A 27,106-nucleotide genomic window follows, 5' to 3' on the forward strand; every position below is an offset into this window, starting at 1 on the left:
TAACGAAATAAAAGCGACATTTTGGTCTTAAAGGGAGGTTTGTCCTTTACGTTTAGTTTCCGCGTTTGTGATTGGGTATTTTATGCTCTGCTTCCGCGATTGCAATTGGGTATTTTATTCTTCCGCCACTATTCGCGGCTCGTGCGATTGACAAACGTTTCTACCAATCATTCTGTAAGTAGTTATTCTCCATCCAATCCCAAACGGACTAAAAAAAAGCATGGGCGGAGACAAACTGTTCAAGATTTTGTTGGCTAATGCTAAGAGTCATCCTCTAATACGGAATGAGAAGATGAATTGAAATTACAGTGTGTTTATTTATTTTAAAAGAAAAAAACTTACAGCAAGCTAATATATATTTTATCACCATGGCCCGGCTGGTTATTTGGTAACTTTTACGTTTAAAAGACCGCAGCGACTTTACATCTCTCGGCTAACCACCTGTTGATTAGCTACCATCGTTGTTTACGTTTAGCGTGCTGACATGCAGTCATGCATCGTTTGTTCTTGAAAGTGTTCAACAAGTACCGCTATGGACACATTTTTTGTATTTGTGTATTCAACATTGATATCACTGATTGGAGCAGTCGACCGCTTACCACTGTAAACGTTGTCGATCACTGAGCTGGCTGCATGTAACATCGAGTATGTCATTGAAGATGATTTAACAGTCCGGACACCTAATGAATCTGCTTAGACGTGTGGGACAACAACTGGGTGAGTCCATGACATAGCAATTAATGTTTTATTCATTGTAACAATGTAGCACTTGAATGCCAATCTTTGTCTCTTAAATTGATTTGTGAGTTGTTGGAATGTCATGCTTTTTTAAAATGCATTTTTATGATTTATTTTTAACGATTCCATTTTGCATTTAGAATTTGGTGTGTGCGTAAAAGAATCAGCTGTCCTTCTCAAACAACTAACAAACCATTCCGATCCACACGTGTGATTGTTCTTCCCAACCATTGAGCCAAGGGAAATCTCATGGCATACAACCGAACAGAAAAGTCAGAAAAGAAGTATATACAATATTTCCCTGCTATATTGCTGTTCATCATTTGCTAAATTTTTTTTAAAGCAATTGTTTTTTGTTGTTTTTTTTTTTTAAAAAAAGAGTGTTAACAGTATACTTACTAACTGTAATGACCTTGCATCTGCGAACGGCGAGCCACAGTCGCTGATGCACTTTTAAGTCATGTATAAAACACATAAACACACTTAGTACACCGCCGCAGGAGGTGCTGTTGGCCACTGCTCACGCCCAGACACTCACACGCATTCACAAATGTCACATGCCACCTCACCAGGCCCTGGCTCTGTGTATCTTTCACAAAAACACTACAATACGTACAGTATTTTCCATACATTTTATGCTTGCAATGTGTTTTTTGAGAGGTGTCACAATTGATTGACAACTAAGTGATTATCAAATTAATAAACAACTATTTTGATAATTGATTAATTATTTAGAGAACCTTTCTTTTTTTTATTATTTAAAATTGTCCCTGAGATGGGGCGAGGTTCACCTTTTTGAACAAGTGCGTGAGAAAATAGTCGAACAGTTTAAGGACAAAGATCCTCAATGTACAATTGCAAGGAATTTAGGGATTTCATCATCTACGGTCCATAATATCATCAAAAGGTTCAGAGAATCTGGAGAAATCACTGCATGTAAGCAGCAAGGCCGAAAACCAACATTGAATGCCCGTGACCTTTGATCCCTTAGGCGGTACTGCATCAAAAACATGTACTGCATCAAAAACATTTGATGCAGTACATGTTTTATGACATGTTATGGACAAAACCATTACCTGAATCATAGGCAAATTATGTTTGTTCATTTTCTGCACTGTCAATTTAAAATAATGTCCAATTTGGTAATAAAGGGATGGAAATTTTAAAAACTTTTCTTAATCCAATGTATTGATTCATCAAAAAATAATAGATTAAGCGATTACAAAAATTAGTTGCAGCACAAAGATATTCTTCTTTTGTATGATTAGCAACAGGTTGATATACAGTACAGGTTAATTGTACCTGTACCTGCAGCACAGCAGGTGGGAATGATTGCGATGTAGAGTTTAGATTTTAAATTAGAAATAGTAACTGCTGTAACAAATAATCTAGGATCTATACCTAACCCCAGAAAAACATCTCTAATTCACACTCCTGTCTATCCTTATTCAGTCCATTTTAGTTCATGCCGTCCATGAGATGGAGTCCGTTTCTGCGAGGCGGAAGATGGGCTATGCACGCCAAGAAAATGCCTGTTTGGCCATGCAGGATGTCCAACTCATCAGTGACCTTGATGCTACACCGTATGAACTCCTATCCTCCAGCTCTCAGGTTAAAAAAAAACAAAACAAAAAAAACATCCTGAGACATATCAAGACTGTGGTTAATTTATCTATCTGTTTTCGCCATGCAATTTCTGATGGAAGCCTTAAGCAAATTGTTTGGATCACATTAATTCAGTGGATATAAAAAATTAAATACGGATTGAATGTTGAGGCAAATATGTCATAATGGACATATGACACATGTAATCATTTTGTTTTTCAGGGACACCTGCGAGGCTCCAGGATGGTGTCTGCAAACAATCTGTCAGTCATGAATGAGCAGATTTTTAATCTTGAAACAGAGGTGGAGACTAAAGCCAAAGAACTAAAGTAAGTCATGACATACATGATATGATCCCATTTGACACATACTGTACTGTAATATGTTTTATATGGCTGTTTATATAACCTCAGAGAGGGATTTTGAGGGATTTATTATGCACTAAATGTCATTATGCAAGGCCAGGTGGTGGAGCTATATAGTCAACAGTAGAGTAAATAATTCATAATTGCATTACTAATTCTAAATAAAGCTATAATCTGCGATTTCTGGCGCCCCCTAACGCTGGAATTCAGCATTACAACAAAGCCTTGTCGCTTGTCAGCCTCCTCATCCACCTTCAACCCGGCTACCTTTCCGACCCTTCCCCCACCGTGTCTTCAAGAGCACATCTCAAACATTTTGATGTTCAAATGTTTGAAAGAAAAACAAGTGGGGAAAAAGATGGATTATTTGGAAGAGGTAATTATTTTATCCTTGTTTTCTGCTACAGGAATGCAAAATATGTTAATTAGGGATGCTAATTTGTATCTCAGTATATTTGTCGCAGCATCACAAGTGAAGAAATCACATGTTGAACAATGACCTGTGCATTCACGCATGCAATTTTTTTTTATTATTATTTTTTTAGATATACATGTACAACTCTGCTTTGGAGATACATTCTGGGGGTAATGGTGTCTGACAACAGTCTAAAAATTATTTTGCAAAATAATAAGTTAGTTAGACTTGCTTATTTGTATCTGAGTATAGATATGTATGTTCACCTTAAGATTGGCGTTTTATGTAACCGTCTAAGGATTCACAGCGGCTTTCACGCAATGCGGGCAAACATTATATTTCTTAACATGTCATTTATAGCACCATTTCCTAGAATATAAATTCTCTAACCAGGCGGCACGGTGGACGACTGGTTAGAGCGTCAGCCTCACAGTTCTGAGGACCCGGGTTCAATCCCCGGCCCCGCCTGTGTGGAGTTTGCATGTTCTCCCCGTGCCTGCGTGGGTTTTCTCCGGGCACTCCGGTTTCCTCCCACATCCCAAAAACATGCATTAATTGGAGACTCTAAATTGCCCGTAGGCATGACTGTGAGTGCGAATGGTTGTTTGTTTCTATGTGCCCTGCGATTGGCTGGCAACCAGTTCAGGGTGTACCCCGCCTCCTGCCCGATGACAGCTGGGATAGGCTCCAGCACGCCCGCGACCCTAGTGAGGAGAAGCAGCTCAGAAAATGGATGGATGGATAGATGGTTCATGTTACAGCAACACACCCTACTCGAACTATGTTATAAAGCAGGTTAATTACTGATCTGACAGCTGCAAGGCGACATCCTTGTCTGTTCTCAGCCGAAGTTTTTTCTTTAGTGCTCTCCACTGACGAAAAGCGATGCCAAGACAAATCCGTGTTTGTCTAAAATGTTGGTCACTTTCCTTCTTTGCTAACAATACTTTAGCCGAACTACGAACAGGCTTTTTTCTTTGTTTGTTTCTTTTTTTTTTTTACAAGCGTTGTCCTGCATGCTTCTTCTCCTGTCCTTGTCCTGTTCTATCTTGTCCTGTCCTTCCCTCACAGGATGTAGCATTACAGCCCCATAAAACACTCATATTTAATGTTTCATTGTTGTAGATAGTGTAATGATTTACTTCTCTCATCCTGTTAACAATTAGTGCTTTGTCTTTTGTTTTTGTTTCTCTCTCCCTTCTAGAAACTTTACTCTGTTCGACTGATCAAGTCTGATTCTCAATAAAGGTCAATTATAATACCACAGCTGAAGCTTAAAAACTCCACTGTGACACAGTAAAACTGTTCCGGCATGAAAGGGATACAGATTTTCCATCCAACAGCCGAACAGGACAAAACAAAACAAAAATAATAAATGACGCACATTCTTTATTTTTTTCATTATTTTTAAAAAATTATATATATATATATATATAAAATTTGTTCTGGTCCATAATTGTTATTGAGTGCTGAAATATGTAATATATTTTCTTCAAGACTGTTCCATACTGAATAAGCAACATTAAACTCCACAGTAAGTGTCAGCTTTACCGATGCCATGTCTGCTGTGCAGGTGGTGTGTTTTGTGGTAAAGACATCTACCACAACACATGGTGGTATGTATCAGTTATAGTGAAGGTAATTACAGATTCCTAGTGGGACCTAAGGTTATTCTTTTCTACAGGGGGAAAAAGGGAATCACTGTTTTCCATTATTTTTCAAGTGTATGGCACAATCTGAGATTTATTGGAGCATGGAGTTTATTAGAAAACTTTATACAATCTGGTATTGTGCAGGTAACTGAATTGTGATAGTTGTCAACAGTGTTAGTACAGTATATAAACCCTCATAAATATGAACGCACATTTAAAGGCTCAGTAAAAATGGCTTCATGCATGATTTTTTATATATTTATCATTTTTTACTTCTTTTTTATATTGTGTTGAAAACTATGTCCCTATAACTTTTTACACCTCCTTTCTGAATATCCTAAAAGCCAGTGTGTTTTTGTGTTTGTCAGGGCAGCAGAGCTGAGGGCAAAGCGTTGCCAGGAGGAAGCGGCTCACAGTGACATCATGGTAACAACTTTGTCCGAGAAACTAAGCACTCTTAGAGAAGAGCTGGCCAGCAAGACTGCTCTGTGTAAACGGTAACGTTTTAGCTGTGCTTGGAATTCAACAATGTTGTCATTTTATTATAGTTCACAGTTTTGGGATTACGTTAAATATAGTTGTGCTGAAAATGCACTGTTCTTTATCTAATTTACAACATGATATATTTGTACTGTAGTTCTCATGTTTTCTCTCATTTTTAACAGGGCAGAGCAGCAAAGAAACCAAGCCCTCGAAAATGCAGAGAAACTCAAAGCAGCTTTCAAAGAGTATAAGGCCACCGTTGACATTAAATTTCAAAAGGTAGATTTTTAGTCAGATACAGTGGAACCTCTAAGGTTGTCCTTCGAAATAATATGTTCAGAGTGAAACTGCTACCATTCTAAAACTTCTAATAGCTGTACAGGAAATTATTGTTTTTTTAGGTCTCATTTTAACCTTTTATGACGGCAACACAAACAGCCGAAGAAGAGTAAAAACACACTTAAAAAATTAATCTTGAGATGTTTACGAAGCTGAAGTCTCATGAGAATTTCACAATGAAAGTTAGACCTTAGTTTTCATGTGACTTGAAGCATATTTTGTTATTCAATATCTAAACTGTACAACTTTTAGCTTTAGGGTGGTTGAATTTGGCAGTCGCACTGTATATGGTATGTTGTTTTTTCTTTTCTTTTCTTTTTTCTTTTTCTTTTTTAAATATTCAGTATATTAGCTTAAAGCCTGGTACGAGGGCCATTTTTGGTTTGCTATACATTTCTAATTGGCCTGTCCCATATTCTAATATTAAAATTAAACATCGAAAGGTTACAAAAGTTACAATTTAAAAAATAATAAAAATGTAACGAAAGTTGAAATTTACAAGATCACACTTTTTATATATTATTATTGTGATTGAGGATTCTTCTTTTTCTTATTATTCTTATGAAAAAGGTACCGTCATTTCTCGTCTATAATGCAATTTCCACCCCCCCCCCCAAAAAAATTGTTAAAACTCAATAGTGTGCATTATAAATAGGTATAGGGGAAAATGAAAAAAAAAAAACTCATTTTATAAATGTATGCCGCCATCTAGAGATTATGAAAAAGGTGCAAACTTTCATTCTAATGTGCCACCGCCATTTAGAGGTTATGAAAAAGATGTAGCCTACACTTTCATTCCAATATGACAGGGGTACGTATGACTGCATATATGTACAGTTGTGCTCATAAATTGACATACCCTGGCAGAATTTGTAAAATACTGGGTTTTGTTTTTAATACGACTGATGACTGAACAATAACTATCATTAATTTCTTTATGGTTATGTTTTGTTTAATGATAATGCTTTTCTGAAATGCTTGACAGTTTAATTTGAATCTCATAAAAATAAAATTAAATGTGTTTCGCCTGGCCCTTCATGTTTTCTTTAAAGAATTCTACCCATCTCACAAATTCTGCCTGGGTAATCAAACATATGAGCACAACTGTGTGTTTTCTCATTTACTAAATAAAAGTAGGGCTGTGAATTTCAAAATTAAATTAAGTAAATCAAAAGAAAGTATTGCATGTTCAAATAAAGTGCTTAACTTCAGAATAATTATTTTGAAAAAACTAACAAAATACAGATAATACTTAATGTTTTTATCAGATGGGTAGAAGCAAAATCATGCATTGTAAAAATGTATTATACACAGGTAGATTGGTTTTCCAGAATTTTGAGGTAAACTTTTTGGGTGCGTATTATACATGAGTCTGCATTATACACTGGAAATTACAGTAAATTAAAATTTGTCTCTAAATGTGAATGTGACAAGCCCCCAGTTTTCTTTATTAAAAAAATGTAGATATCACCCTAATCCCTGTACTATACTATAATTGTTACTTTGTAAGTGATAACAGCATTCTGAGGTTGAGATTGTTTTTCTTGAAATACATTTACCTGCTTGTATTAGTTGACCTACAGCATTATTAAATTGGTTTTAGCATGTTTCATCAACACAAGTTGACATGGGCCTCCCGCCTTCTTTCATTTTTCTTTGTGGCCCTCATTAGAAAACGTTTGGACATCCTTGGCCTAAATACAATTAAAACAATAATTTGTTGTGTTTTCTAGGTGATGGAGAGTGAAATAAAATTAAAACAGAATCTGATTGAGTGTGTGCGAGAAAAAGAAAAGTTACAACTAAAGTGTACTGACCTGGAGAGAGACAAGGCCGATCAGAGTCATACAATCAGGTATGCATGTTAACTCCACTAGCTCCTATCATTATTTTGTCTAATTCATCATTACCATTACCTCCTCACGGGTCTCACAGCCAGCTAAAGGAGGAAGCGAGGCTGGCAAAGAATTCAGCTGCTGAGCATTCCGACCTCAAGGCCCAGCTGGAGGATGCTGGACGGCGGAGCTCAGACCTTCGGAGGCAGCTGACGGACCGCAACGCAGAATGCAGGGAGCTGGATTCTCTGCGCAAGCAACTGGAAGACCTGCACACTCTGACCAAGAACCAGGAGCTGTGCCTGGCCCAAAGCCACAGAGCAGCTCAGCAGAGCCAAGGAGAGACCGCCAGCCTGGAGGCCATATTATCCCTGCTGCATCTCCGAGAGGTGGAGAGATACTTTGTTTACGCCTCACATGATTTCATTATCAGTGTTTCATAACTTATTTGTTGAATATAGTACATAAAGCCAAAATAGGTTAATATAATATGTAATGTGTTTACTGTGTTAATTTTAGGATGCTGTGGGACCATTGTGTGTGAGGCCTTGCATCCTGCCCCCTGTTGACTATTCCAGAACTGCACAGATGATGAAGCTTCAACCTGGTACGGTTGACCCCGAGAACTTTTTTTCCCCTTCCTTTCTTCTTTTTTTCTCTCAGCATTTAAATTTTTTATTTTTTTTTAAAGAGGGATACAACATGCAAGTTTCATTATGATCCGCCATCCATCCATTTCCTACTGTATACTGTTTATCCTCATTAGGGTCGCAGGTGAGCTGAAGGCTATCCCAGCTGACTTTGGGCGAAAGGGGGGTGTAACACCCTGGACTGGTCGCCAGTCAATCGCAGGACACATAGCCAAACTACCATTCATATATTCACACCTATGGCCCACACTGTTCTTTAATCCGGCCCAACGAACATTTACTTTATCAAAAGTTGTCTTATATTTCTTGCATTATTTTATTAATTTTGCCCCCAAAAATTGGTTAGTAAAAATGTATTTATGAATATTTAAACATTTATTGATCTAAAAAAATTATTGGATTATTATGAATATTTTTATGTAATTTTTGGAATTGAATGTGTAATTTAGTATTTTGTTTAATTGTAATCTATTTGGGCAGCACGGTGGTTAGCACATCTGACGCACAGTTCTGAGCACTCTGGTTCAAATCCCAGCCCCGCCTGTGTAGAGTTTCATGTTCTCCCCGTGCTTGTGTGGGTTTTCTCTGGGTACTCCGTTTTCCTCCCACATCCAAAAAACATGCATGGGAGGCTAATTGAAGACTTTAAATTGCCCATAGGTTTGACTGTGAGTGTGAATGGTTATTTGTTTATATGTGCCCTGTGATTAGATGGCGACCGGTTCAGGGTGTACCCCGCCTCTTGCCGAAGATAGCTGGGATAGGCTCCAGCACGTCCGCGACCCTAGTGAGGATAAGCCGTACGGAAAATGAATGAATGTAATTATTTTTAGTTTAATTTGTTTTTTTTTTTCATTTCAATATTTATATATTAAAATTAACTATTCCATAAATATACTTTTACATTGTATTAAATAAATTTTTAATTATAATTCATTGTAAGTGATTAATGTGAAAATTATAATTTATTCATGGCAATAATTAATTAATCTAATGTAAATAAAAACAAATATTTTGCATATTTTTCTTTTTTTTTTCTTTTTTCTTTTTTCCACCTCATCTATGATTCAGCTGCCCCATCTGTCATATTTCAAACTCAAATGTGGCACTTGCCTACCCCTAATTTCGTCTTCAACTAAACTAACCTGCATGTTTTTGTTATGTGGGAGGAAGCCGGAGTACACAGAGAAAGCCCACGCAAGAATGGGGAGAACATGCAAACTCCGCACAGGCAGGCTGCAGCTGAGATTCATTCATTCCTCAGCCTCAGAAATGTGAAGAAGATGTGGTATCCACTAGTCTCACAGTACCACCTCTCTGAACCCAAAATAAAAAAAACAACAACAAACAGAACACTTGGTTTTAATTATTTCACCAAGAACGGGCATGATACACCATATATGACGCAACACAAAAAAGAAAGGCGGAAAATTAAAGGCAAGCAGTTGACTGATTTTTACTACATGCATACACACATTTCCTCAAAAGTACCTGCCCTAAATAAACCATCAAAGTAACACAATACAGTAATATTGGCATCATAAAGCCCAACCCTTCCAGTCATTTTATCATCTTCCCTTCTCAGGTGAAGGTTACCAGCATCTGTTACAAGTTCTTCAGTTAAAGGAGGCCGAGCGGACTAAACAAAGCACCCAGGTCGAGAGGCTTCAGACCTGTGTGAACCGAGCCCAGGAGGAGATTTCCTCTCTACAGGCCTCCTTGGCCCAAAGAGCTTCCCACTACCAGAACCTCCAGATGGAACTGATGGACAAAGGCAATAGAACCACAGCCTCGGAGAAAGAAGTAATGCCACTTTTCAGTCATTCCGTTTCTGCTTGTCCTGGCCATGCAGCAAATGTGACAATTTAATACTTCACTTTGTATTCTTACGCGGTTTCACAGTTTTGGCAGCGTGTCAGAGCTTTGCATTGTTCTTTGTTTCAACTCAGCTAAAGAGGAAGAGCGCTCGAGTTGCTGCGCTTGAAAAACAGTTACAGGAGAAAACTTCAGCCTACAGTCAGGCTGCAATGAAGAATACGGAGTTGGAAAAGCAACTGCAGGTACAAAACAAACTCGCCTTCCTATGTATACACACTGACACAGTGACTCAATTTTTCTTTGACTTAATCTCCAAATGCATGTCCACTAAATGCTAGCCCGCTAGAAAGTTGTATAAGTATCATATTCAGTCACAACGGGATACTTAGATTTAAAGTAGTTTGCCTTCCTCAGATGAGATTTGTTTTTTTGTTTGTTTTCGTGCAAAGCACGTCACAGTTTTATTTGAGATAAGTCCACATTTTGTGTGGTTCGAACAGTTGTTCACATTTCTCTACAGGCCAATATGCAACCTCCAACTTCGTTTTTCCTGCAATTATCAATTTTATGTCACAGAAATAGTTTTTAGGGCTGGAACTGGAATTTAAACTGGGTAGAAGAACTACCTGTATTATCCAGTTGTGCTGTCAAATACATACAGATGCAGCTCGATACATTAGAAATTAATGGTGGAAAACTCAATTTATTTCAGTAGTTCAATTCAAAAAGTGAAACTCATTGTTTAGATTCACAACACTCAAAGTGAAATATTTAATGATTTGATTTTCAATAATTTTGATTATTATCGTTTGCAGTGAACACCCACAATTTACCATCTCAAGAAATTATATAAACTGATTTTTTTTTTTTTTTTTTTTCAATACGGAAATTAGACACGAATTGGCCTTGTGAAGAGTATTATTCTATCAGGGGTGTCATACAAATTTTTGTCGCAGGCCACATTGTAGCTACTGTTTCCCACAGAGGGTTATGACTGTGAAACCATATACTGTATGTAAATGTTCCATTTCTCTGTCCTAATATTACTTATACAGAACAAATTGATGGATAACTAGTTTTGAAATAAGAAGTTAAGGATGATAATTTGTTCAACTATTGATCAAGTGATTGTAAAAAGGGGTTTGGTAACCAAAAAAAATGCTTGCAATAGCTCACGTAATTATGTATTACATATAACAGTTTGAAATCTTGACATGGATTTTAGCAAGAATCATGGAACTTGATGTACATGATTTGCTTTCATGGGCCACATTTAATTATGTGGCGGGTGGCATCTGGCCCCTGGCCCTTGATTTTCACACCTTTGTCCCAAGTTTTCAATGCATCAGAATAATGTGTTTCACTTTTCTACAATATTCTAATTAATTGAGATGCACCTGAAAATGCTTGAGAAAATCTAGAAGTTAGGATTTTTTAGGTTTTTTATTGCCGTCTATAACTATATAGTCCTTGTTTTCTTATCTTAACTTGTTTTTTTTTTGGTATTAATTCAGGAGAAGAGCTGCACACTTCAACACTACCAAACACTGATGAGCAAAAAGCAAAGAGAGTACCAGCAATCTTTGGAGAAGACTAAACAGTCACAAAGTCAGCAATGCACCGAACAGCAGCACAGAATTGACATGGTGATTTGAATTTACATATACATGTATATATTTTTAACATTCCTCAAATTCAAACAGTGTAGACTTGGTTCACTTTACCCTCGTATTGCATATTTGAGTCATGATGGAATGAATAGTGCAAAACAAAAAAAAACTGTCTAGATTGTTCATTTTTGTATCTTTCACAAGGTAGCTACTGTGACCTTAAGACAAGAGGAAAAGGAATAATGCAATATTTATATATTTTTTTACTGTGTAATATGCAAAATTAAAGATAAATGTAAAGGGATTTCTTTCTTTCATTTGCAGCTACAGCTGTCTGTGAAGGAAGCTCACTCTCGGGTGTTGGAGATGGAGCAGGAGCTGACTTCTCTCCAGAGAGAAAGGGATGAGGCTCAGGCTCTGGCTTTAGAGCTCCGGACCTCCGTAGAACAGCTCACACAGGTAAGGATTCCTGTCAGGCAAGGTGTATTTACTACAAGCTTAATACGCTGTTTGTGAATGGGTGGATGCCATTTGTTTTGGCACCAGGAGAAGCAGATTGAAGCAAGACACAATGAAGAGTTGCTCCAGGGATTAAAAGAGCAGTCAGCTGAGTCTGCCACCAAGGTCAGTGGAACAACGTTCTGCAACACATGACTAATCCGTGTCCTTGGACATGAGCTTGAATGGAGATTGTAAACACACTTTGTTTGAAGGATCAATGGACAAGACCATATGCTATCTCGTAGAAACTCTTGAGTGGACGTACAAATGAATATTTTCTTCCATTTTCACATACTTTAGGTGTAATGGCCTTGGTGCGCTGCGATATGAGTGACCCGCTTTACGAGCTTTTGGCGATATGAGGCATCGTTCGTTGGATATTTTTGCTTTGGGCTGCGAGCAAAAACTTGAGATGCAAGCAGTTTACGGTGGCATTGAACTCAACTTAGCAGCAGTTTGGCAGATAGAATTGGTGAACAATTCTTCAAAGAAGAGGTTTAAAGTTTTTGACTGCCACTACCAGTTTAAGTTTACCGTCAAAATAAAAATCAAACAGAGAATTACATGTATTTAAAACAGCCACATACCTTATCCTTTAACTCTGCTAGCTTAATGCTAACACAAAATGGGAAACACCATAGATGGGCTAACGAATCACGTTCATGTGGCAGTTTTATAACCATATAAGCAACGGATATTTGAACACAAACGGTGGAGGATTGCATGTAGACAGATAATATAACAATACTCACAGGAATATATTCTTTATCCTATGTGAAGAACCACTAATATTATTGTGACTTATTGAGGACTCACCCGTCTTCATGTATATCCATATCTGTATGTCTGTAGTAAACTGCAAGTGGCTAAAGAGTGCACACCGAAGAAGAAGCAACAAGATGTCCATTGAATTGAACCAAAAATGTGGCAACAATTGTTTGATTTCTCTACATTCTGTTTAATTATGTAATGAAAATATATTATGAAGTTGTGCAATTTTTCTCATTAGAAAACACATTACAGACTTTTTTTTTTTTTGGAGACGAGAATGGATTAATAGCATTTCCATTCATTTCAATGGGGAAAGATGATTTGAGATACCAGTCTTTTGAGTTATAATCGTGGTCACAGAACAAATTAAACTTGTATCTTAAGGTACCAACGACTATATTGACGACGACTTTGTCACTATATTTAGCAATTCTTCAAACCCGTATTTTTCCAAATCTTTCAAATCTAGTGACTTTTTGTGGCCGTATTGGAGAGTTGGAGGCTCCCTTCAGAGCAGGAGATGTTCACCCCTCTGAGCCCAGATGGCGCCTGTGCAAAGCCACTACTGGCTTATTTAACCATAGTAGTGTGATGTCACAATTCAGCAGATTTCAGAAGGGCTTGCTCACAGACACATTTCAGAACGATAACCAAAGGTTGACTTGGTTTAATTTCACACTTCATACGTGGCCAAGCACTGCAGAGACCCAACTAATTGTCTTGAAACAATTAATAAGCCAGTTTTCATAATGTCTCCTTTAAAAGTTGTACGTTCTGCGAGTGGTGACTTAGACTTTTGTGCGCGCGTCAGGAGAATGAGCTCCAGTCATCTCTGTCAGCCTGCCGAGAGGAGCTGACATGGCATCTTCAGCAGATGGAGGAGATGAAGAAAAGCTATGAATCTAAGCTGCAGAGATCTAAAGATGAGGTACACAGTCACCGCTTTCACACTGGCTATCTAAGCCGTCTTTTTCACATTGCCCTGCCCTGTGTGTAAAGGGCACTTTTATTATTATTTTATTGAGTGGAGGTACATATTTGACATTAGAAACACTACCAAACAAGCATGTCACAAAAAGTATTGAAATAATGATGATTTTTGTCTCAATTACCGGTGTAATATAGAATGAGCTGTTGAAGTCGTTCACCCCCCCGCCCCCTCATTTCCTGTTGTTTGTCTTCCAAGTTAATGTCAATGATGAAAGCCTAATGACAGTTAGAAATCTCTGGTCCTCTGCTCTCCTTATTCTCTCGTCACCTCCTGTCGTCCCCCCCTTCAGGTGTGTTCGCAGCAGGAAAAGCTTCATGGTGTCACTCGGGTGGCTCAAAGCTCCAGTGAGCAAAACGTGCAGCTTCAGCTGTCTCTGCAGCAGCAGCGGACGATGCTGACTGATAGCTCGGCCCGAATCGTTGAACTGGAGGACAGCCAAAGTCATTGGCAGCAACAGGTAAGTACTATTTTGATGATTCATGAACTGTATTTGCCAATACAGTGTTCCCCCGCTATACCACGGTTCATCGTTCGCACCCCAAAATGTTTCGCAAAATTTTGTGATCACTTTTCATGTTTTTACATTATACTTACTGTAATGCCCTCGAATGTGGGAAAGGAGAGAGACAGTCACCAATGTACTTTTCAGCCGTTTATCAAACGTGACAGCAGTAAAATGTACCTCAACTCATTTATTTATTTATATAACAACCACAGCTGAAATAAAATGCTGTTCATAAATACAACTTGAAAAACACACTGAGCACACTCGCACAGGAGATGTTGTCAACTCAGGCGACCCCACCAAACCCCACACCGGGTGGTCAGGTGTCGGGGCGCCTCAGTGGGGCCGGCGGACCACCCTGGCTCCCTCGGTGTGGGACGTGTCCCCTCCACCGAGCTGCTCTCGGGTGGACCCCTGGGCCCGATCCCGCTCCTCGATTGATTGGGTGGGGTCCTCAGTCTCCGTGGTGGAGGCAATTACAGGACACTTCTGTCAGTCTTTGTGCATGCAAAACGGTGTCAATTCACTTGCATGTGTCAGCAGGCACACACTCCTGGGACTCTTTCATTGGGTATGGGGCCACTCACTTATTTTGACAAATCACTCATGAATATGCTAATTCCTTGTGTATCCCCTCAAGGCTTCTTTATACTCGCGCGGGCGTCGTCGTCATTGCGCCTATCCCACGCGTAGTTTTGCCTTTATACTCGAGCGCAACCCACGCGCGCAGTTTTGAAAATGTCGCTACGGCTGGTATTGGCTAGGACACCACAGGGTGGAGTTTCCTCTGCATTTTTTTGGCCATTTCAAGTAGGTTTTTACTTTCCTTTCAGTAACAAGGAACAAAGCAACAACAATGGCGACCGTGGAACAGTATCTGCTAGAACAAATGACCAGAATGACCTAGATGACCAGATGATACGTTTAATTATGCTGCAAAATCGATTGAGAAGGCGGCGGCGTAGATGGTATGTAGAACCAAGGGGCACGCTGAGTACGTCATCACAGCATGTGACCAATGATGAGAGATGATGTCCGCGGCGTTCTATGCGCAGCAAAAAAATTTGCCGTGTGCGTGTCAAGTGATGCAGAGTGGCCGTGCGGGCCAATGCGTTTGTCACATGATGCAATTTGGGCGTTGTTGGCCGCGCCAGCGCGGGAGTATAAAGAGGCCTTCACTCACTCTCGTCTAATCGACTTTTATAATTTACATGGTCAATCCCACCACACTTCAGTTGTATAGCCGGGTTCACGACCCTTGTCCTGCATGTTTCTTCACCTGTCTTCTATCTTGTCCTGTCCTTCCCTCACAGTGTGTAACAGTACAGCCCCATGCAATACTCATTTAATGTTTCATTGTTGTAGATATGTAATGATTTACTTTTCTCATCCTGTTTACAATTAGTCCTTTGTCTTTTGTCCTTGTTTCTCTCTCCTCTCTAGAAACTTTGTTCTGTTCGACTGATCGATTCTGATTCTCAATAGAAACCACAGCGGCAGCTTAAAAACTCCACTGTGACACAGTAAAACTGTCCCGGCAGAAAAGGGATACAGATCCTCGATTCTGCTTGACCTAACAGGACCAAAAAAAAAACGAAAAGACGACCAGTGTTTATGTAAAGTAAAACCAAAGCACATCATGAGCAATGATTTTTGTTTATGTAACAGAATTTCCTAAACCTATGAACTGTGGTGACTGTGGTCTGACTAGCAAATAGATGATCTAGCTGCTAATTCGGCGTGCCCATAGAGCTCGAAGGGTGTAATGTGCGAGAGATAACGAAGCATTTCTTGCAGGGGGAAAGCAGTCAAATCTTGTGACCACATAAATAGCACAGAAGTGTTTTAAGCTTGTAACTTCATGTCCCATCTCCCAAGACAATGTTAGCCATACAGCAAGCTGAGCTACACACAGCATGTTCTAAAAACAGTATCTGTGCTGATATTATTGCACACTAAATAATCAGACAATATTTATTTCATGAAAATGGATGGATGGATGTTACGTGAGTGTTTGCCATGTACAATGAATCCGGAATGTATTTATAGCGCTTCAACTTTTTAAAAATGTACATTTTATGTTACAAGCAGCTTTTACAAAATATATATATTTTTTAAAAGTATATTTTTTCACATTTTCATTATGGGATTTGTGTGGCCAGATTTGAACCCGGGTCCTCAGAACTGTGAGGCAAATGTCCTAGTGGGGATAAGTGGTATGGAAAATGGACGGATGGTTGTTGTGTGTAGAAGTTTAATGACCCCAAAAAAAAAAAAAAAATCCATTTTGGAATAAGGCTGTAATGTCAGAAAATGTGGGAAAGTGCTGTGATTACTTCCTGGATGCACTGTACATTCTTTGGCTTGATTTACCATCATTGCTTTGGTAGATGAATCATTTTCTGTAGCAAATAAAAAAGAAAGTGGCAACATTGCAGTTCATGAGATAAACTTAACAGTGTGGTTTGAAACAGGTGATATCAGATGTCAAACAACCCGTTTTCATGAGCGTTTAGTATAATTTTGTCCAAAATCTCTGTAAAATGCCTAATTCATTTAAAGTTTTAGCAATTGATAGTTGCTTGTATTTGATTTTACTCTGAATTATGTAGAAAGTTTAATTTTATGATCATTCGGTTCCTTGTCGATGGTGTTGCTGGGGAAAAAGTGCTATAGTGTATATCTTGCAGTGTTGCTACTTTCATGACATAACTGCCCGTATTTTCTCTACTACTTTTCGTAACATATCTTAACAAAATCTAAACACAAACAGAATTAGCCCTATCGTGCTGGTGGAACTGAGGTTTGAAGTCTGATGCATGACTGCAATTTTGTGTGACTTTAGAGGTGTATCTTGACTTGGTGGAATTCTAGATTGTACGACCATATAACATACAAAGACATGCCGTGGTGTCTTGTTTGTAGGTATCCACTCTGGAGCATCAGCTGGAGCGAACCCGAGCATCTCTGCAGGATGAGGTGAGGACCAGACGGGAAGGCGATGACGAGAAGGACAAGGGGCTACATGACATGAAGGAGAAGAACATCAAACTGTCTGAGACGCTCAAGTAAGAACAGCAGTGCCATCACACGAGTAGATATACAGATTTCATTAACAGCTTGTTGTCCATGTGTTTTTACACATCATGTACTTCAAATACTATTTATGTAATATATTTCCTTATGACTGACATGTTTGTTTTAAAAAATATGTTGTCCCGTTTGATGATAATATTAGCCTTGTCTTATGATTACATGGCATGACAGTAGGCGTAACACAGCCCCTCTTGCGCTGCCTCCCTCATTCATCATTATGTGTGTATGTATATAAGTGGGGATCTGCTTGGGTTTAAAGCCAGTTCTTTCTGCTGGATTGTGATGTTTCAAACAGCTGCAGAGGAAAATCACATTGGCATTTTTTATTTGTTTTTTTCATGTGGCACGAAGCATTTTTTTTGCATCCCTAATCATTGCGGAGGGTTCTCTCTTTTTCATGTGACACATGAAGCCATTTTTTTGCGTCCCTGACAATTGCAGAGGGTACTCTTTATATTAAAGATGGGTGCTGTGCTCATGATAAGGTGAGGTGAATAAGATTCAATGTGTTGAATGTAATGCCTGTTGTTTAAAATTTGGGCTTATGTAAAATGCTTGTGTTGTATGTAATTGCTAAATGAAATTACCTATGATGAGAACCTTGTTTATCTTAATATCCTCAAAGCAAAGTGTCAACAGATGTGAAAAACTACCAAGTGGAGCTCATGTCTAAAGAGTCAGAGCTGCAGAGTCTGCGGAAGGACGTCACCATCAAGACATCTCAGATCAGCATCATGGACAAGAATCTGCAGCAAACAAAGAGTCTGCTCGAAAACAAGAATGACCTGGGTAAGAAAATACCCCATTCATTGTGAGAGATTGACCTGAAAATTACTTTAAAAAACATTTTGTTTTTCAATAGTTATAGTGTCATATCAATGTTCACATAAAGTAATAGTTATATAGAATCATAAAGAAGTTGAGCACATAGAATCATAAAGAAGTTGAGCTAGGGGTGGGAGACTATGTTTTTACTTCTTCCTACTCCTTTTTGAATATGTGTAATTTACTAACTTGATGTATTTTTTTTAAATGTATTTCAAAGGCACTGACAACACACAAATACTGCAGTGTTTGTACGTGACCTTCGGCTTAACAACGTTATGTTTTATGTTTTTATATTTCACAATACAATACTATTTTAGTTATTCAAAACTTAAAAAAGTGGTGTTTTTTCAGGGGCTGCAATGTTTTAATGACATTTAAAATCTTTTCAATGAGGAAAATATGAGCTTGGTCACAAAATGAATTAAACTTGTAAATCAAGGTACCGCTGTGTTCTGTGAAAACTAGGGATGACCGAGTACCAATACCAGGTATCAATATCGGGTCGATACCTGCCTTATTTCAAGGTATCGGGTACTCGTTATGGCTGCCAATAGGTATTTGTCTGAAAAAAGTGGAATGGAACATCCCTAGTTAAAATCCATTAAAGAATGATCACTATCAACCACAGATTTTTGCGATATTGCGGGTATGACACGATAGACCTAAAAAAACAAACAAATCTGGGATGTAGCGGGGCCCGTGGTAGGTGAGGTGCGATATAGCTGGGGGAACCCTGTAAGCCAGTTTGTCATCTTCACATTCTATTTCAGCCTGCTCATAATTCTCTTCTCCTGTCTTTAGTGGTGGACCTGGAGGAGAAGCTCCATCGCTGCGAGGCAGACAAGCACAACTGCGTCCAGAGGGTCCAGCTCCTGGACGGCCAGCTGCAGACCGTGCAAAAGGAGCTGGCCGAGACTCTGACGCAGCTCCAGTTGCTCAATGACGTCCTGCAGAAGATCCAAACCATTGCCGACGAACGGCAAGTGGAGGTGGAAAAACTGAGCATACGGCTTAGGTGAGGCTACGCTCCCTCGTGAACTCTTCTGCGGACGTGATGGAGTCATGCCGAGCTCTTATTTTGTGTCTTCTGTGTTTGAAACAATTGTTCTTTTCTAAAACCATATCATGACAATGTTATACTTTTCTTACTGAGAGTTCATATAACGATTGTGATGTAACGATATGCACATCTGTAGATGATGTAATCTTTTCCATTTGAGCTGAAAAATGTCTTGTAATTCCGTGTAACAAATGTTAAGCTTATTGATCATACATTCTTTTTGTGATGTAATCATTTACTATTTCAAGACGGTATATACTGTACCACTGATCTATAAAGCCTTTTTGTAAGCTACTGCCTACAGCTACTTTACACAAAGCACTCAAGGGAACATACATTAACAATATATAGATTTCACTGTATGACTGCAAGACTTCAGTTCATTGGTCTTCACACACTACACGTTAGTGTCCCTCAGAGCATAAGCAAAGCCCCCCAAAAAATGTTTCCAAAAACAACCCCGCTCCTTAAAATGTGCCTTAATAATCTCATACACACAAAAATGACACTAAGATATGCAGTCTAATCTGCCTTCTCACTTGCTGTGCAACATGGATAAGAAATGCACAAATATACAACTATTGATTATAAACCTCTACTAATGTTCACAATCATTAATGAGATATTAACATGGTTTTATTAATAAGGTAATGTGCGTGCGTGTGCGTGCATGTTCACAGTGAGACCCAGAGGGAGTTGGAAGAGAGGACTCATGAGGTTTTAGATATGGACAGTGCCCTGAAGGAAAGACAGGGGGAGCTCCAGCGGAGAGCAACACTGGTACAGCATAGGTTTTTATCTGAAGTACATTAGGTGTTATTTCTGGACAACACTTATATATGCTTCCGTCTCGCTGTCTGTTCCTCAGCTGGGCCAGCTGGATGTGGCCATCCGGGAGCACAAGCAGGAAATGGAGATCAAGGTGAAGGCACTGGAACGCAGTCTGGAGGCCAGAGAGGAAGAGCTGAGAGATGTACAGAGGGAACTCGGGGAAACAAAGGTCAGGTGTAGAATAAGACTGCACAAGAATTGTGTAAAGGGTAGGTTCTTATATTATGCACAACTTGTGGTTGTGGATTTTGCCGTTCAGCTCTTGTGCAGAATGGACTCAAAGATTGAACAGTTGGACATGCATTCAAAGGTTTCAAGGGCAAATTAAGTTCACTTATAAAGTTATTGTGCATTTTAGGTTTATCCTAGGTAGTAGGATTCCTTTTTTTGCACCCAGGTCCGAGTCTTTGATTTTTGAGGATCTGCCGATACAGTCCTGATCCGATACTCCAACAATGCATTATACATAGACACATAAATGTTTTGTGTATGTGTATACATATATATATATATATATATATATATATACATATATATATATATATATATACATATTTACATATATATATATATATATATATATATATACATATTTACATATATATATATATACATATATATATATATGACTTGACCAAATCAGGTCACAAGATCCCAATTGAAAAAGTACAGCGCATGTGACAGCCTAGATAAAGAACAGACAGAACTGTTGTTTTGGGGATAAAATACTTTATATCCTGTGGTTCATGGTACAAGTACGGCCGGTGGAAATGCAGCTCTTAAAACTTTTTGGTCTATCTATCTATTTTGGGTGTTGCCTTTAGGGACAATTGGAAATCATATTTTTTGATAAATCTGTCTGTCTAGTTAATCTTTTCTATCTCGCATCATACGTCACTTACCATTATCACTGCAGCATTAACAGCGCTGCAATTTTGACACTGACAGAAAAAATGTCATTTTAATTTAGAATTTGGGACAGGATCACTGAAAGCTGCTCATTTGCCATGGAGCTGTGGGTCCGCCAGTTGCATTTCGTCGTTGATTTACCACTAAATAGCAATACCTGTCCATAACAGACATCTTTCTACCTCATTAAAATGGAAAAATTCATCTTATTATTATTATTAATCATTCATTCATCTTCCGTTCCGCTTATACTCACTAGGGTCACGGGCGTGCTGTAGCCTATCCCAGAAATCTTCGGGCGAGAGGTGGGGTACACCCTGAACTGGTCCCCAGCTAATCGCAGGGCACATAGGCTGTGAGGCAGATATGCTAACCAGTCATCCACTGTGCCGCCTATTATTATTATTATTATATCAATGTTCATCGAAAGTAATAGTTATTTAGAATCATAAAGAAGTTGAGATGAGGTAGGAGACAATATGTTTTGTCTTCCTCCTCCTTTTTGATCGTGTAATTTACTAACTTGATTTTAAAAATATATTTTAATCTTTTTATTTTGTTGTTCTCTTTTGGGATGTCATTCTTACATATTCAAAATGAAGAATTCAGTTCACTCTGTAAATATTTAAAATTATTGTTGGTAAATAGCACACTCCATTGTGTTTTTGTAAAAGTCAGTCAGTTATTACCTTTGAAAAAGGAGTAAATGTAATATAGCTGTTATATTGGATAGTGAATACATTTAGATTGTACAGGCATACGCCATCTTGTTGCTTATGAGTGTATCGTTAGATCATTGTTTCCCAACCTTTATAGAGCCAAGGCACATATTTCACATTAGAAAAATCACAAGGCACACCACCCTAAAAAAATTCACAAAAATATATATATAGGTATATTGAAAGAATGATATGCTTGTCTCAATTTATTCACAAATGTGAGTCATGATGCTACACAATATTAGTTTAAACAGCATCATCTCATCACGGTGCAGTGCAGAATCCTCCACACCAACATACCTTACTTTGCTCATCGCCACCTGGCCCCCTCTCTGAGCAGGAGAGGAGTGGGGAGGAGAGGAGAGAACCAGCTGTAAAATAGGCCAAAATCCAGATATCAGGGGTGAGAGAGTTGCATACTACTGTACAGGTGTGGTTTAACCAAAGGCGACTTGCTCAGTGTGAAATCAGGGCCTGTTTAGGAGAACACAAAGCTATTATTCTGTCGTATAAATGACAACAAGGTGGATTCACAGGTTAATTGTACCTTCTGCCATCGAGTGGAAGAGCATTTCATTGTTCTGCCTGAGTCGTTGGCATAGATGAAAAAAGGTAGTAAATAAATAATACATTTCAGACCAATTGAGTGAAAATTTCCCATGCACACCTGATGAGCTCTTACATGTAAATGATGCTGTGTTTCAGGACTCCCATCAGCATAGACTTCAGACCTTACTGCAGGAGCTTGAAAAAGCTCAGTGTCACTGTGACGCTCTCACGTCACAACTGGATGCCATCAAGCTGCAGGAGAAGGAGCAGGTAAACACCATTCAGTAGCTTGATGTGGTAAATGTATGCACGCCCTAGCTTCACTGCTTCCAAGACCGGGCATGGTGGAGTCTAATGTGTATATACATGAGCAGGATGTGAGGATGCGCCATGCAGAAGAAGAGCTGGCTCTGAAGGAGACACGCTGGCAGGAGTCCGAGGCCAGGTTGCAGAACATTGTCGCTTGTCTTGAGCGGGAGCTGGATCTGGAGCGGGATCAACACAACAACGAGGTACACCACACTCCGATGTCGAGACTTGTTTCTATTCTTTTCGATACACTTTTGAGAGAGTCAAATATTAGCAACAATTACAAACAATTCCGTACCTTTGCAAACTACAATCACAATCAAATACAGTAATCCCACACATCTTTACGGTTTGCTATTCACAAATTTACCTATTCACGTTTTTTGTGCTGTAAATAGGAATTGGTGTCAAGAAGTTATATTGAAGTGATACATTTCGATGAGCTTCATATGTCGGGGTAGAGCTGGGTTTAGCCTGGGTTGTTAGTGGAAGTTAGTAGAGTCTTTACGGCATGTGTGACATGAGCACCTCTGGTGCATTTTGTCTAAATAATAATGATAGTGATGATCCATTATGCTTATTTAGTGCTTCTCAGCATAGTCAAAGACACTTCACAATTGCACTTTACAATCACTTTACACCAAGCACAACCATAATGACTAACATTGAAATAAAGTCATGTAGTAGGTAGTGTTCATCAAAAAAGATGCAGAACTTTTATTCCTAAAAATTATTTATTCCTATTATTGTAAGCCACTCTAACAATATTAACACTGCACTCAAATATAGGAAATAAAACTACTTACATAATGATTCAATAACAATGTATTGCACCAAAAAGTTAAAAGATGTACCTTAATGAATGTGTGAAAACAAACAGTTCTGTAAGATTAAATGCAAATTTATTGTCCCTAAAAGTTTAATATAACTGAAACGTATTGAACAAAGTTTAAGCCACTGTAACATATGATAGGCTCACATACCACTAGAGGGCGCCCGCGTACCACAAGTGGTAGCAGTACTGCCCTAAAAATCCCTGGCCTAAAGCAAATCATCTTTAAGCCATTTATTTTTAAGTTTGAATTGATATTAAACTGTTTTGGGGCCAGAGTTTTTGATGTATTTATGGTTATTTAGGCAATAATAAATAAACATTGTTTTTTGGGCGGGGGGTTATTTACTGGTGGTTTTTCAATACTTGCTGCGGGGCTTGGTCTCTATCCCTACAAATAGCGGGGGATTAGTGGAAACTGCATTTTGCTATGCTGCTGTTCTCACATTACATTGTTCAGGTCTACGTAATGCTAACTGAAAAAAGTCTGAAAAAACCTCCTTCAGTTTGATGTCAGTTCTCAAATTAACTGTTGTTGGCGGTTGGACACAGTCATCATGATACTGTGACAGCCTTTGATGGTTCCTAATTCCTCTGTATTATGTAATATTGAACAATTATTGTCTATTTCTGTCTGGTGTTGTTTCCTCTTTTTAATCGCATGTTCCTTGTTAGTTCCATTTCTCTTTATACCCTAATTCTTACTATGTCAGACATCCAGCCACAGCCACAAATGTCTTACTTCTCAGTGACTGTTTGAATAAAAATGTAAGTGCAGTGTTGTTTAGTCTTTTGGATGAAAATTATTATTAGTCTTAGTCACATTGTAGTCATTTCAATACATGGTAGTTTAGTCCCGTTTTATCCATCCATCCATCCATCCATTTTCTGAGCCGCTTCTCCTCACAAGGGTCGCGGGCGTGCTGGAGCCTATCCCAGCTGTCATCGGGCAGGAGGCGGGGTACACCCTGAACTGGTTGCCAGCCAATTGCAGGGCACATACAAACAAACAACCGTTCGCACTCACAGTCACACCTACGGGCAATTTAGAGTCTCCAATTAATGCATGTTTTTGGGATGTGGGAGAAAACCGGAATGCCCGGAGAAAACCCACGCAGGCACGGGGAGAACATGCAAACTCCACACAGGCGGGGCCGGGATTGAACCCGGGTCCTCAGAACTGTGAGGCTGACGCTCTAACCAGTCGTCCACCGTGCCGCCCTCCGTTTGGTTTATTTGTTTTGTTTTTGTGTGAGCTATAGCAACGGGCCTAAAATGCTACATTTCCCTCCATGTTTCTCAAACATGGGTCAACATGACAATGCATCACTCTTGCTGCCCGCATGTTCTTGCTCCCTGCATGTTCTACACGTAATAGTAACAGACACGAAGATCACAATTTGACGTCAGCACAACAAAGTTAACTCGCCTGAAGCTAGCTAGGAGCCCATTTGCAACCACTGAGTTATGTGGAAAACTTGAAGCTTACTATGAAATTTATCACAAGCTGCACACAACCTCTAACTCAGCAATAGTAAGCAGTGTGACAGAAAACAGTTAAGTATCCTCGAGCCCTCCCTCATGCAAACATGCAACCACTATGTAAAAGGTGTTCTAAAAGTAGAAACACTCGTACACACGTGTCACGTAATGGCCACAAGTCTTGTACATTTGTAAATGTACAGTAACTAACTGAAGAGGTATAACTTGGTGTGTTAATGTGCATATCAAAGGGACACTACAGAAATAAGGCACATTTAAATCTGGACAAAATATGCGCAGATGGTATCATTCATTAAGATAACGTAGCGTCAGCTGATGCTAACATTAGCAAACATTGATAAGCACATAAGGACCTCAACTTCACCAATAGAACTGAACTACTACTGTACTTGGGTTTCTTTGTTAGTTGTTGTTCTTTTGCATACCGCACTTTGAGAATCACTGAGTCTTGCAATTAGCATAACATGCATGTTTTGGGAATGTGTGCGTAAGCTGGAGTGTTCTCAATTCCACCATATGCTAATGTAATGTTTTTTCCTGGTCAGCTGGAGTCCCTGCAACAGACCCGAGGTCAGCTCCTCAAAGTGTCCTCGCACATGTCATCCTCGCAGGACAAGCTTGCCTCTAAACTCCAGCAGCAGGAGATGCAGCTGGAACAAACTAAGGTGGAGCTGGACCTCACCAAAGCCCAAACCAGTCATCTCCAGACCCAATTAGAGCAGAGCCAGAACGGGCTCCTGCAGAGAGAGAGTCAACTGTCGAGGACTCGTAATTTGTATGAGAAAGTCAAGGCTCAGAACAGTCAGCTCCAAATCCAGCTGGAGCAGCTTAGTGCTCAGTTGAAAGAAGCCAGGGTCCAAGCTGCTTGGCTCCAAACTCAGCTTGACTCCTCTCAGAGGTCCATAGAGACCAACAGTGAGTCCCTGCTCATCAAGGTAATGTGCTTTGCTATGTTGCTAAAATCACCAGTGGTCATTACTGTACTCTAGATTTTCCAGTTAGCTATACTTATTTATTTTTCTGCCGACTTTTTACTTTAACCCCCTCAGTTGAAAACAGACATCTGTACTTTCTTTACTTTTACTTTGTCAAAATAGGTTACTTTTTAATATCCGTGGTTGACAACATGACATAAAAAAGATGTAAACAGAGGGAAGTAAAGTCAACAATGGTTGAGATTAGAGCTCCTAACGAATGAGTGGCAATTCAGATTCACTCGCGAGCCCGCTTGAAAAAATGTATCCCGTATTATAATTTTCGCATTCGAATGAAAACGAATCAAAGTACGTATTGAAGCGCTTCAATGCTTTTTTCACTTACGCCACCACTTACTGCTCATGTGCATATATGCACAGTTGTAGCCACTGTTGTAGCCGATCATGTGGCTCACTGAGCCGTAGTCTCCCCCGAGACGATCATCTCCGTGGAAAGAGGTGTCCAATGGCCATAAGGAACTGCACGGATGTATATGGTAGACTGCGAGCAGCAAGATGAATTGTATGAAGTTATGCAAGATTTATTCAACACATCGTGCCAGATGATTGACGAGAGGGAGCCAGCTACCGCTAACTAGCAGCTGTTGCCAGCCAGCGTGGATTTACGCATTTCACAGCACCGAGACCGGCATATACCGTAATTTCTCAGGTATAATGCGCATCCCCCCCACCCCAAAAAAAATGTAAAAAGTCAATAGTGCGTATTATACATAGGTATAGGGGATAATGAAAAAAAAACTTTAAAATTGTATAAATGTATGCTGCCATCTAGAGGTTATGATAAAGGTGTACAATTTCATTCTAATATACCACCACCACCTCGAGGTTATGAGAAAGGCGTGCACTTTGATTCTATTATACCACTGCCACCTCGAGTTTATGAAAAAGGTGTAGCCTACACTTTCATTCCAATATGACAGGGGCATGTATGACTTCGTATATGTACAGTTGTGCTCATAGGTTTACATACCCTGGCAGAATTTGTGAAATATTGTTTTTTTTTTAAAATACGATTTATGACTGAACAACAACCATCATTACATTTCTTTATGGTTATGTTTTGTTTAATGATAATGCTTTTCTGGAATGCTTGACAGTTTTGATTTTAATCCCATTAAAATGAAATGTACTTCATGTTTTCTTTAAAGAATTGTACCCATCTTACAAATTCTGCCTGGGTAATCAAACATATTAGCG

General features: G+C 39.1%; 1 protein-coding gene across 5 annotated transcripts in view; it reads left to right on the plus strand.

Moving 5' to 3' along the window:
* The first annotated feature begins 250 nt into the window (after nucleotides 1-250).
* ccdc18 (coiled-coil domain containing 18) overlaps nucleotides 251-27,106 on the plus strand; it is a 30,139-nt gene continuing 3,283 nt past the window's right edge. For 2 of the 5 annotated variants that reach the window (XM_061694609.1, XM_061694613.1), the window contains exons 1-23: nucleotides 251-717; nucleotides 2,191-2,349; nucleotides 2,566-2,672; nucleotides 5,144-5,272; nucleotides 5,441-5,537; nucleotides 7,331-7,452; nucleotides 7,533-7,821; nucleotides 7,952-8,039; nucleotides 9,668-9,885; nucleotides 10,032-10,142; nucleotides 11,415-11,546; nucleotides 11,835-11,969; nucleotides 12,057-12,134; nucleotides 13,594-13,710; nucleotides 14,063-14,230; nucleotides 17,204-17,346; nucleotides 18,000-18,163; nucleotides 19,004-19,217; nucleotides 19,943-20,042; nucleotides 20,131-20,262; nucleotides 22,427-22,540; nucleotides 22,645-22,782; nucleotides 25,460-25,849. In XM_061694609.1, coding sequence (XP_061550593.1) covers nucleotides 2,218-2,349; nucleotides 2,566-2,672; nucleotides 5,144-5,272; nucleotides 5,441-5,537; nucleotides 7,331-7,452; nucleotides 7,533-7,821; nucleotides 7,952-8,039; nucleotides 9,668-9,885; nucleotides 10,032-10,142; nucleotides 11,415-11,546; nucleotides 11,835-11,969; nucleotides 12,057-12,134; nucleotides 13,594-13,710; nucleotides 14,063-14,230; nucleotides 17,204-17,346; nucleotides 18,000-18,163; nucleotides 19,004-19,217; nucleotides 19,943-20,042; nucleotides 20,131-20,262; nucleotides 22,427-22,540; nucleotides 22,645-22,782; nucleotides 25,460-25,849 — 3,318 coding nt within the window. In that variant the 5' untranslated portion in view covers nucleotides 251-717; nucleotides 2,191-2,217. Of the gene's footprint in view, nucleotides 718-2,190; nucleotides 2,350-2,565; nucleotides 2,673-2,918; nucleotides 3,085-5,143; nucleotides 5,273-5,440; nucleotides 5,538-7,330; nucleotides 7,453-7,532; nucleotides 7,822-7,951; nucleotides 8,040-9,667; nucleotides 9,886-10,031; nucleotides 10,143-11,414; nucleotides 11,547-11,834; nucleotides 11,970-12,056; nucleotides 12,135-13,593; nucleotides 13,711-14,062; nucleotides 14,231-17,203; nucleotides 17,347-17,999; nucleotides 18,164-19,003; nucleotides 19,218-19,942; nucleotides 20,043-20,130; nucleotides 20,263-22,426; nucleotides 22,541-22,644; nucleotides 22,783-25,459; nucleotides 25,850-27,106 lie in introns of those variants that run through there. The other 3 variants (XM_061694610.1, XM_061694611.1, XM_061694612.1) reach the window with 3 other exon arrangements.

This window comes from Phycodurus eques, chromosome 13 (assembly GCF_024500275.1).
Source record: "Phycodurus eques isolate BA_2022a chromosome 13, UOR_Pequ_1.1, whole genome shotgun sequence".
NCBI classification, from domain to species: domain Eukaryota; kingdom Metazoa; phylum Chordata; class Actinopteri; order Syngnathiformes; family Syngnathidae; genus Phycodurus; species Phycodurus eques.